General features: G+C 42.8%; 1 protein-coding gene across 1 annotated transcript; it reads left to right on the forward strand.

The window, feature by feature from the left end:
• The first annotated feature begins 7,763 nt into the window (after positions 1-7,763).
• Positions 7,764-12,683, forward strand: LOC137807203 (mitogen-activated protein kinase kinase SIPKK-like). Its single transcript, XM_068607701.1, has 9 exons — positions 7,764-8,198; positions 8,310-8,394; positions 9,561-9,695; positions 10,546-10,770; positions 10,866-11,048; positions 11,138-11,367; positions 11,734-11,779; positions 11,860-11,951; positions 12,341-12,683. Exons 1-8 carry the CDS (start codon positions 8,122-8,124, stop codon positions 11,947-11,949), a joined length of 1,071 nt encoding a protein of 356 aa, XP_068463802.1. The 5' UTR covers positions 7,764-8,121; the 3' UTR covers positions 11,950-11,951; positions 12,341-12,683.
• Positions 12,684-12,727: the final 44 nt, after the last annotated feature.

Below are 12,727 nucleotides of genomic sequence, written 5' to 3' on the forward strand. Positions count from 1 at the left end.
TGACCCAAGAGACCTTGAGATCGCCGAGAATAAGAGCATGTCGGGGAGAAAGGGTGAACATGACGCAGGTCTGCGCTGCACATGAGCCAGACACCTGGATAACACAGTACAAGCGGTGCCTGTTGGATGGCCTTCTCCCGCTGGATCCGATAGAGGCCAGAAAGATAAAGAAGAACTCTAGCAAGTTCACAATGATTGATGGCGAGCTGTACAGGTTTGGGTTCACTCACCCACTCCTGGAATGTGTGCATGGCGAGAAATGTACGAGAATTATGGCAGAGCTCCATGAAAGGATATGCGGAAGTCATGTCGGGGGTCGAGCTCTGGCCGCAAGGACTCTCCGTGCAGGTTACTACTGGCCAACAATGAGAGAAGATTGCAAGAGGTATGCGCAGTGCTGCAAGCAATGCCAGCAGCACGCCGATTGGCACAAGGCGCCTCCCGAGGAGTTGAAGTCGATTTACAGCCCTTGGCCGTTTCATACATGGGGAATCGACATCCTGGGACCGTTTCCCCTAGCGATCAGGCAGATGAAGTACTTGGTGGTGGCGATTGAATATTTCACCAAGTGGATCGAAGCAGAACCAGTGGCCCAGATCACCGCACACAAGATCGAGGGTTTCGTGCGGAAGAACATTGTGTGCCGGTTTGGTGTGCCCAAGCGCCTGGTGTCGGACAATGGGACTCAGTTTGCAAGTCACCTGTTGAAGAAGCTGTGCGAAGGGGTGGGAATTCAACAAGTATTTGCATCCGCCGAGCACCCTCAGACGAATGGCCAAGTAGAGTCAGCCAATCGGGTGTTGCTAAGAGGTTTGAAGAGAAGGCTAGAGAAAGCCAAAGGAGGTTGGACTGAGGAGGTACCCCGTATAGTCTGGGCGTACCACACCACCGAGCAGTCAGGAACCCATGAGACCCCGTTCATCTTGGTCTATGGGTGCGATGCAATGATTCCAGTGGAGATCCAGGAGAGCTCGCCGAGATTCCAGAACTTCGTGGAGGAAGACTCGAATGAGGAGAGAAGGTTGAACCTGGACCTACTGGATGAGGTCAGGGAAGAGGCGAGATTGAAAGCTGAGGCGGTGAAGAGAAGGATTGAACGAAGATATAACTCGAAGGTGATGCCAAGACAGTTCAGAGAGGGCGACCTGGTGATGAGGAAAGCCCATCAGTACGAGATGGAGAATAAGCTGTCGCCTAAGTGGACGGGACCGTTCAGAATAACCGAGGCGCTCGGGAACGGCGCCTACCGCTTAGAAACATTGGAAGGAGGGGCGATTCCTCGCACTTGGAACGCCACGCACCTCAAGTTATATTACAGTTAAAAACTTTGTAAGTAAAGACAAACACGAGGTTATATTACAATGTTTCTGTTAAAACAGTTTGAAGGGGCACTCTTTTTTCCCTAAGGAGGGTTTTTAATGAGGCCACCCAATAAAGAAGAGTTTTCGAAGTTTAAAGTTGTTTTAGATTGCATGCTTGTTGTTTTCCGAAAGTTTTGAAGAAAGACCTTGTCACTTATATGTGATTTAAGGCAAGTTAAAGATATATTGCATGCTTTCTAAAAAGTTTCTAAGTCCCCATCGTCTTTCGGCGATTGGCGGCATCAGTTAAAGTTAAAGTCCTCATCGTCTTTCGGCGATCGGAGGCACCAGTTAAAGACCTCAACGCCCTCGCGCGTCCTGAGGCGAGATAAAGACCTCCTCGCCGTCGAGCGAGTGCAGGCGAGGAAGAGTAAAAAGTCCTCAGTGTTTCTGGGGGAGAAAAGATGTAACCCCTTGGGCAATGTAGAGACACCAGCAAAAAGTCCTCAGTGTTTCTGGGGGAGAGGAGATGTAACCCCTGGGGCAATGTAGAGGCACCAGCAAAAAGTCCTCAGTGTTTCTGGGGGAGAGAAGATGTAACCCCTGAGGTAATGTAGAGGCACGAGTTAAAGACCTTCTCGCCGATGAGCGAGTTCAGGCGAGTTAAAGACCTTCTCGCCGATGAGCAAGTTCAGGCAAGAGAAAAAAATCCTTCTCGTCTTGAACGAGTTCAGGTATGGTGTGAAGGGCGGAAGAAGTTTGGAGGGTGGATAAGGTAGGTTCGAAGAGAACGCCTAGCCACCCGATCTCTTGTTCTGAAGCTCAGGAAGGTAGAGAAGGATCCGAAAGGCGCCTCTACCCCCAGATAAAGGAACAATGGCCAAGTTGTGAAGCCAGGAGGAAGCTGATATCGCCAAGAGTCTTTGGCGACCAGGAGAAATTCAAGCAATGGCGAGAAAGTCAAAGACTCGTTTTGATGAAGCAGATCGGGTGAGCTGTGTCTTAAACCATTAGTTGAGTTGAAGTTCGTTATTTGAAGAGCGATTTTACGCTAAGGTTCGTTACCTTGAGGTTATAAGTTGTTAGAGTGTTATTGTTCGAAAGTCGGCGGTTCGAAGCAGTTAAGTATACATTTGCGCTTACGAAATTACTAAGTTAATTTCTGTGAAGTAAAATTATACCAGGGGAGATAAAGCAGACAGAGAAGTTATAAGAAGAAGTACAAAGGCTTTGTAATAAGGTGCGATCAGTTCAAGGTACATATACAGAAAAAGGGAAAGTCTATTACAATTATGTGTAAGGAGAAAGCATAAGAGTCGTGGATGGAGGGAAGCAATCAATCTTCAGAAGGAACAACCTTCCCGTCCACCACCTCATTGTTGAGAGACACCATGGTAAGATCCAAGTCGGGGTACAGGCAGGCGAACTGTTCCCGGGCGGCCTCGAATCCAGCAGCAAGAATCTGGGCAGAGCTCAGCTCAAGTTCTTCGATCTGTTTCTTTAGCCCCTCGTTCTGCTGCTTCAGCTCTTCAGCTTGTTTCTTGAGTTCTTCAATTGTTTCCCAAGCTTGAAGAAGGTCTTCAGTAACCTTCTTGGATTCCGCCTGCACCTGGGCCAGTTCTGCGGCGATCTTCCCGTTTCCTTCGTTGGCTTCGGCAAGCTTGGCCATGGTGTCGTCTCTCTCCTTTTCCACCTTCCCCAAGAAGACCTCCCGATCGGCTGACCTTTTTTCGAGCTTCTTTACCTTGGTGGTGTCTGCTTTGATCAACGCCTCCAGGTCAGCCACTTTGACGCGATAGGGTACCAGCTTGCTCTCCAGCTCAATCTTCTCTTGAACCAAGAGCTGCACCTTATGGCGTAGATCGGTGGCCTCCTTGCGTGCCACCCGGAGCTCTGTGCTCATAGCATCTTCCACTCGGGAGTGTTCGATCTCGGCGAGCGTTAGATTGCAAGATAACCTCTCCGCCTCAATCCTTATGGAGCGATTCTCAGCTCGGAGTGTGAAGATGTCATCCTGGAGCTTCTTGGTGGAACTCTCCACAACTTTAGATATGATGGAGGGGAAGTCCTTCGCCACCATCTTCAGTTTTGCTGAGAAGGGCTCCCACACCCTTTTGACCTCAAGAGAGAGGTTTGCTTGTGGAGGCACCGGAGGGGCTTGTTGTTGGTTCTCGCCGCCACCTTCTTGAGTTGGTTGTGGAATGAGCGCTTCTTGGCGTGGTGGCGACGTCGGGGATTCAGTGATGATGATAGGTGAATTGTGAGCACCTTCATCCCCGACTGGTGCAACATTTGCGGTTGAGGCGTTTGAAGGAGGACCCCCTCCAGCTGATACATAGGGCATGGAGGCGCTCGGGGGGTTCTCCATGAAGTTGGGCTCGGCGGCCTCAACCACAGGAAGTGCGGAAGCCAAAGGAACCGCTTGGACTGGCGAGGTGGGAGCTGGTGGAGGAAGCAATGTTGGAGGTGGAGCTGGTGTGGAAGGTGGTGTGGATGTTGGAGGAGGAGGTGGAGCAGATGGTGAAGAAGGCGCCACTCTCTTCCTCTTGGTGATGAGGCCATCTTCAGTCGCCTCATCGTCTTCTTCTTCTTCTTCCTCATGAACCACTTGAGGGGTTTTCCTCTTTGGTTTCCTGAGGATAAGCTTTTTGCGCTGATTGGCGGGCTGGGCCTCGGAAGGAGTTGGGCCTTTGGGTGGCGATCTGCCCTGTACAGCGGCGATCTCCACCACTGAGTTTGGCACAGTTTGGGATCCCGACGCCAACCCGTGGGCTCGGGCGAGCGCCCTCAGTTCAGCTAGTTTTCCCTGGCCCAACATACGATCTGCATAATGCAAAGATACATGGGTTAGCTCAGAGAGAAAGATAAATGCATAACTCAGTATGCAGCAAAAGCAGATAAGTGGTGTAGAAAATAAAACCAAAGTCTTGTGCACAACAGACAAGACGCCCAGAAACAGGTTGCAGAGGTAATGTCAAGGTAATGACTTAGACGTCGAGGTGAGTTCTAACCTATGCGGACTTCGAGTTGATCTTCGAAGAACTCGAAGGAGATGAGCGTAGTGGTGAGAAAAGTAATATTGGCGTCTGCCACGCTTTTCCAAAAGAAGCACAGATCCTTGTCCAAAGCACCCATGCTGTCAGGACTTCTTGGCCTCCTGAAGCTTCCCTTGGACTCTTTATTCCCCTTGTTTACACATTACAAGGGGAAGCCGTCGAGCAGTGAGGCGTCCTTGTCGTTTAGGCGCACCTGGACAAACTTGCCTTTCCAATCCTTGTAGGATTGCTGGAAGATAGAGAGGATTGACCTCCTAGCAATCCCGTTAAGACTCACCCACAGGCGATCTCCTGGGTGCTTAGCTTCAAAGAGGAAGAGAAAGACGTCCACTGACGCTGGCAGCCCCTGATGGTCGCACATGATCTGGAACGCCCGCACGAATGCCCAGCTGTTGGGATGGAGCTGGGCGGCGGCGATGTCGAGCTCGGTAAGTAGCTCCCTTTCAAAACGAGTGAAGAGAAACCTAAGTTTCACCTTCTTGAACAAAGTGGTGTATACGAAGCAGAACAACCCGTCGTTGTTCCCTTTGTCGTCGGCGCACACTGGCATGTCGGGAGGGCAAGGTAGCACCATCATCTTGTCGTCATGCTCCTTGTGGAACGACAGATGAGGCTCGTCCCCTTTCTTCAATCGAAGAACTGCCCCAGCAGAGTTTACTGAGGAGGTTTCCTTCAGCAAGGTCGGAGTGGCCCATGGGTATAATTTTTTGAAGTCTGGGGAAGGAACGGAGGCTCCTCCGGCGACAGATGGAGTAGCCTGAGCCAGGTTAGGGCGGGAGGTTGCAGGCCTCTCAGCCTGAGAAGAAGAAGCACCAAGTTCTCGCGGTGGGTTGTGTGCTTGAGATGAAGGGTTTCGTGACGAGGGAGGAGGATTTGGGGTGATCTTTGAGCGAGCCATTGCGGAAACTGCAGAGGAAAAAGAAAAGGTGATCAGGGTTTGCAGAGGCTGACTCGATCGTGAAAGAAGGGTGAAAAACGAACGAACGAAGGTTCGTTGTAACGAAGACGAAGCCCTAAGTTACGAGAAAGGAGAAACAGAAGAAACAGCCCACAACGTATGCACCAGACAGTTAATGGATGATGCGAATCGGTTAAAATGCAGGAAAAATCAGCAGAAGAAGTAAAGGGAGTACCTTTTTATGATCGGAAGAGCAATGAAGGAAGTTGAGGATTCAGGAGGGTGAAGAGTGTCGTGAGCTTTTGCAGAAGAAGCTTGAAGCGTTTGAGAAAGCAAGAAAGTGATGGAACAGTGGAGCGGAATGGGTTTAAGGGTTTTTCGAATGGGTTTGGGAAGCGCAAACGACAATTAAAGGTAACCGTTGATGAAGCCACGTGTTGAGCGATGGGAGGAGTGTTTGGTGGAGCGTCAGGAAAGCAGAAAGTACAACCGCTTGGAATTTTGCGCCAGCGCCACGTAGATCGGTATTGACGTGACTCCTTTAGTCTTTTCGCTGGACAAGTCTTCGCTTAAGACTGGGGGGCTTGTGTACCGCCCTGGTAGTCGGAAGTGATGACGTGACATCAAGCTATTGTATAGGCGTGTTGATGGGACGCCTGGCTAGCAGAAGAGAAGGAAGTCGGGGGGCTCGTGTAGTCGCCAGTTATTAAGTTGGCGTGCTCCGATCTCCAGCACACCAGAACCAGCGGTCACCGGGTTAAAGATGAAGTCGCCAGATGTAAACCCAGGCGACCAAGTGATTAGAGATCGCCGAAACAAGGACATCGCCGGAGATGAAGGCAGATAGACATTTCCCAGCTGGCCAGAGGACGAGGTCGGGGGACAGCTTGCTTGAGCATACACGGTGAAACAGGTGTTGCAGATCATGAAGGCGGCCGGCGAGACCACAGGGAAGGTGTGTACGAAGGCACCCCTAACTCGCCATCCAGAAGAGATCGCGCTCCAAGACAACTATGCACTGAGTAGTATCATGCATAGGTAACTTAGCCAAAGGAGAGTCAGAAGTAGCGCCCAAGTCAAGGAGGCTCCAGATGATGGCACGTGTACAGCTGGATGCGAGCCACGTGTCCAGATGTGTAACTGCCAGGAGAGAGAAAGTGTCCAGGTATATAAGAGTTTCTCAACGAACTTCTGAGGTACGCACGTTCAGATTGTCTTCTTTACGCTTGCGAGTTCTTGAGTACACTGTGAGAGAGAACATTGCACGGTTCCTTGAGAGTTCTTGAGTGTTACTCTTAGTAATTGGTGGTTCAGTCACTGACTTGGGCGTTGGAGTGCGATCGGCCGCAGCGGCGCCGTTTCGTCTTTTGCAGGTTCTTGAGGTGGATCGCGGCGAAGGACGGAGGCAAACACGGCGCATACGTCGATCCAAGTTTGACGAGGCAAAGCTCCAGCGTTTTGGTCAACAGGCAGGATCAGATACTTATAAGTGAAGTGTTTAATTCAAAAAAATATTTGTTGAATTTTTAAAAATTTTAGCACGGTTTTAACACAATTTTAAAAGGTATAAATACAATAATTTTCTAAAAACTCAAATTTATAGTATAAATTTTTATTATGATTATAAAAATAAGAACAAATTCTTTTGAACCAGTTATGAAAAATATCTTCCTACGCTCCCAAAAAATCTGGAACATACTTTTGCACATAAATATTTATTTTCAATTTATATAATTCAAAATTATATAATATATAGATCGGTGTCCCCCGTATCCTACATTTTAGAGATTATACGCATCTCCGTATCGATATCCGTGTCGTGTCGTGTCAGTGTCCGTATCCATATCTGTGCTACATAGGTACACACGACTTCGAATGAGATATACAAAATATTTATCATTTAAATTGAAGTATACTTAACACGACTTTCCCAATTATATAATTATTTTAAATTTAAAAAAAAACAGACCGCTTATATAAAACAAGTTCGCATCATCTCAAGAATGTTGAATGTTCCAGAATTTTATAGACGCATTTGCTCTTTGACATACAATTCCACAAACTTCACAAATATCAACTAATAATTTGAATAACGAGTATCTGTTTTTCTATTTTTATGCAACAAACCATCTCTCATATATTCCTATATGTCACAAATAAAATTGAAAAGAAAAATTCACATACACACAACTCACCCAATATTTTTGAATGAATTAAATTGAAATGAAATTCTGTATCTGGAAGTGGATATGTTTGGACGTAAAATTATTAAAAGAGAGAACTTTACTGTTAATATTTTTGTATTATTAATAAAGGAGCTCTAAAAAATTCCATCAAACTTTTACTAAAATAAGTTTAGTCTTTAACTGAACATGGTTAACTTCATAAAAGAGAAAAATGTCAGCAGGTACTAAAACCACTAAACAAAAAATTAATAATTTTTATTGACAAATATATATTTCAATTTAAATTTGTGTAAGAAAAGGCCATAAAACAAATATTGGTATTGTTTTGGGGAAAGAAGAGTGTGGGACCCGGATAAATAAGGGACAAAGTGGGAAAAGTCAACAACAGTTCATCTTCAAAACCGCTTCTTTCTTCAATTTCTCAGTTCGTCAATGGTGACTGCTCTCTTTATCAGCCAATCACAAAATTTAGAATTTTCAGTGTATTTTTAACTTTTATTGCCACTAATAGTATATAAATACTGTTGTACTATGTCTTCATTTATATATACACACAGAGAGACAGAAAAATAGAAAGAGAGAGAGAGAGAGTCTAACTAGAAAATTTTTCTTTTCTTTGAAAACCTAGTGAGACTCTGTGTCAGACTTTGTGAAGTGAACCCCATCAGAGTCCCAGAATCATGAAGAAAGGAAACTTGGGGCTTGGTCTCAAACTCTCAGTTCCTGTTTCTGATCAATCTAATTTTGCCAAGTTCCTGTGAGTCTCCCTTTCTATCCCTCTCTGCGTTGTGCGTGATTGTGAATGTGATTGGTTAATTATGGTTGGGTTTTGACCAAATGGAATTGTTGGTATGTGGGGGTGTTGTAGGACTGAAAGTGGGACTTTTAAGGATGGGGATCTGCTTGTCAACAGGGATGGAGTTCGAATTGTTTCTCAGAGTGATGTCGAAGCTGTAACATATTTCTCTCACCTTTTTCTTTTCCTAAAGAATATATCTTTTTGTGCATTCTTGCGTCTGCAGATTGTTTATTTCTTTGTCTCAGTAAATGGCCAATCCGATTGATGAATTGATTATTTTCTTAAAGAATATATCTTTTTGTGCATTCTTGCCTTTGCAGATTGTATATTTGTTTGTTTCAGTAAATGTCCATCCTATTGGTCAGTTGTTTCTTTTTGTAAAGAACATATCTTTTTTGTGTATTCTTGCCTTTGCAGATTGTTTATTTGTTTGTTTCAATATATATCCACTCCGATTGCTCAATTGTTTCTTTTCTTGAATTTGATCTTTTGGATCTGATGAAATGCATTGTAATAAGGGATTCCTGATTTTTCTGTACATTCATTGTTATCAGGTTTCAAACCCAAGTGGAGTATTGTATGTTTTGAAATGAATAAAAAAATTGCGAGGTGGATTATTTGCTGTTTTCCCTGGCCCTTATTTTCTTGTATATGTTGGTGGGTTGGTGGCGGTTGTAGTGGCGGTTGTAGTGGCGGTGATGGGGCTATCCTTTGCTACTGTTTTTCAAAGTGAAGCAAATTTGTTAACGATGTTCTACATTTTATATCTTATTGGTGTAGTGTCTTTAATCAAATGGAGAACAAGTTGCACGTTTATCAAGTGAAACTGAGCTCAGCACAAGTCATCCAATTCACGAGCCACTAAACAAATCGAGTCTTTAAATTCATTTCCCTGTAAAACAAAGTTTGTTGCACAAAATTGTTTGCATTGTCCTCTTCTTCCTTTATAATCAACACTTTCAGCAATTTCTGACGTATTAACTGTTAATCATGATAAAAAAACATCAATCTGACTAATTATAATGGAAAACTTCGTACCCTTACTCTTATATGGTCAATACATTGTAGAAAACAAAATGAGTTAGTAGTAGATACCCATGTTTTTATCAGTGACCAAGTTTAAATTTATTCCTGCTAAACTTCACATATCTATAGCTGTGCATTCCAACAGTGATTTATGGTATAAAAAGAGCAGCACTTGGGAGGCTTGAATGTTGGACTTTCTGCATTTTTTACCCCGTCAAAATATGCAATACATGTGCTGGTTGAATTTCTGACAATTTATTGTATATGGTTTTAAAATTCGTGATATGTTTTCAGGCACCTCCAATCAAGCCTACAGACGACCAGTTAACTTTGGCAGATGTAGATGTCATCAAAGTTGTTGGAAAGGGAAATGGAGGGGTTGTCCAATTGGTACAACACAAATGGACTAGTCAGTTTTTTGCATTGAAGGTACACTTGCTGCATGTTGCATACGGTGCTTTGAATTTGCATAGTCTGTTCTCTTATTTCTAGTTCATTTATCCTTGTATTGGCATTCCCTACCCTTTTACATACTTTCTGATGATGCCATTCCCCTCACCATTACATCCATTTCTTTGAGCTTTGAATTAGTGCTTAATGATTTAATTTCATTTGCAGTAGTTTATTTCATTCAAATAGAAATTTAGTTCACTGCAAATTTGTTGCTGGTGCTTTCCTTGTTATGTCAGAACACGATACAAACCAATAATAGGAATGGGAAAGAAAAGAAATGTTTTATTTAATAGGTGAAGAGAACCAGGGATAGGAGTTACATCTCTCCTCCAAGGGTCTTTCCTCCAAGGTTTTCCCGTTCACAAAGAGCCAGTGTTCTATTTACAAGTGACAACTTATTCCTGAATCCAGCTATCGTACCTCCTTCCCTATTTGTATCTAATTAGTCTCTCTGACTAACTAACCGATTAATATTCTAGATCCGAACTTTGCACCTCAGGACTGTGTTTAACATCTAAACTCCCCTTCTCCTTTCCTCTGATTTAAGGGGGTTCTCATCCCTAGGAACTTGTATATATTAATCAATCATCTTAAGGAGATGCTGAATCAGTTATAACGAAATAGGTAACTGTGGGAGGGAGCTGGTCCTTCTCTAGAGTTGGCTTTTCTTTAATGTCTCAGTCTTTTCTTTTGCAATCGGATAGTTATACAACATTTTTACTCTGTTTTTCTATTTTATTTTGATACCAACAAACTAATAAATTTCTTTTTGTTTATATAAAAACCTTAATATTTGTCACTTATATCTGCATTCTTCACAATTCAGGTCATTCAAATGAATATTGAAGAGTCTATGCGAAAGCAGATTGCACAAGAGCTGAAAATTAATCAACAGGCACAGTGTCCTTATGTTGTTGTCTGCTATCAATCATTTTATGAAAACGGTGTCATATCAATCATCTTAGAGTACATGGATGGGGGTTCCTTAGCTGATCTACTGAGGAAAGTTAAAACAATTCCAGAGCCTTTTCTTGCTGCCATCTGTAAGCAGGTAAGAAGAAAGGAATTTACGTTCAGTCTTGTACCCGCAATACTTTTCACTGAATCCCAAACAAGATCTGATCTCTTTCTCTTTTAATGATGTAGGTGCTGAAGGGTTTAGTTTACCTTCACCATGAAAAGCATATTATCCACAGAGACTTAAAACCCTCTAATTTGTTAATAAATCATATAGGAGAAGTAAAGATTACTGACTTTGGTGTGAGTGCAATTATGGAAAGTACATCTGGTCAAGCAAATACCTTCATTGGAACTTACAACTATATGTCTGTGAGTAATAGGTGCAACTATATTTATCAATTTACCTCCAGAATATACCAGTGTTGCCTAGAATATAACATTCACTGCCAATTTTACAGCCAGAGAGAATCAATGGAAACCTGCGAGGCTACAACTACAAAAGTGATATATGGAGTTTGGGGCTGATATTGCTTGAGTGTGCTTTGGGGCGATTTCCATATACACCAGAAGATCAAAGTGAAAGTTGGGAAAGCATTTTCGAGCTTATTGAAACCATTGTTGATAAACCTCCTCCTATTCCTCCATCTGAACAATTTTCTACAGAATTTTGCTCATTTATCTCAGCATGGTAAGTGTTAGGTATGATACTAGTTGTGTGCAGACAAGAATCTTTATCCATTAAAAGAAAATGAAACACAACCACACACATAAAGAACACTAACGTAACTTTAGCAGTTTCTTCAAGATCATCCTGACATTAGTGTGAATGTTTGAGGAGTTTTATTTTGCAGAAATGTAATGCACTTGCCATACCTACGAACCATTATTTTATTTAGAATTATATTTTTAAGGTGTCTTTCTTAATTTCTTTGAACAAACATGTGTTTGAGCATATAGACGTTAGCATTTCCGTTATTCTGATGGCTTTTATGCCAGAAACTCCGTTTTACTATGTGTCTGCTGATCTTCCTTATTCAATCTTCGTGTTGTTTAGTCTACAGAAAGACCCAAAGAATCGACTGTCAGCTCAGGAATTAATGGTATATGTAAATCTTGCTTATGTACACATACCACGGAGAATATTGTCTTTCTCATGCTAAATATCTGATTGAAATTTCAGGAACATCCTTTTGTCAACTTGTATGATGACTCGGAGGTGAATCTTTCATCTTACTTCTCCAATGCTGGATCTCCTCTTGCTACCTTGTAAAGGTTTGTATTCCAATCTTGGACTCTACTATAATTTATAAATTGAAGTAGAATGTTATTCTTTTGTTGTTTATTTAAGAATCTATCAGGTTTTCTTAAATGGAGATCCCTATATGAGTATAATGTAGATCATAGGCAAAAGTAGTTTTTCTTCTGTATTGAGGAATTTGTTTGTTTTGGAGCTCATTTTTTTTTAAGTTGACGAGATCCTTTGTTATGAAAGCTTGTCCTATTTGGTTATGATTCTTGAAATTCAGATATTGTTTCCTAAATCACAATGGTAGGATGTACTTTAATGCAACCATCCAGTTTCAGACACTAGTATTTCTGGATATTTAGTATTTCTAAACAGTGGATGTTGTTTGTAACCAGTTTTTCTTTTTCTGTTGTAGAACACTGCTTGCAAATATGAGGAGCGTTTGCAGATGGGTTGAAGAACCAGCTCCTAGAGTTACGTCAAAGATTATTCTGTACTTAGTTGTTGAGTGATTGAGTTCAAGGATTTGTTGAGAAACTTAGAGTTGCAAGGGTCAAGAAATTACAGCAAAATGTTTAAAGTTTTATGATTGCAACAGAATGTATCAATGGGATTTGCCTGAGTTGCTGATAATATGATCTGATGTACAAACCTTTATGAGATAAAGGTTTTGTCGGGCAGTCCCAAATGAACGTTAAATTTGAGTCACGCTAGCTGACAGTTTCTCAAGCTATATTTGAGACTTTGTATTTGGTTAAGTCTTGTCAAATTGCCTGATTGATGTTGGAGTTTTTATTGCGTG

This window comes from Phaseolus vulgaris, chromosome 3 (genome assembly GCF_000499845.2).
Source record: "Phaseolus vulgaris cultivar G19833 chromosome 3, P. vulgaris v2.0, whole genome shotgun sequence".
Lineage (NCBI taxonomy): Eukaryota > Viridiplantae > Streptophyta > Magnoliopsida > Fabales > Fabaceae > Phaseolus > Phaseolus vulgaris.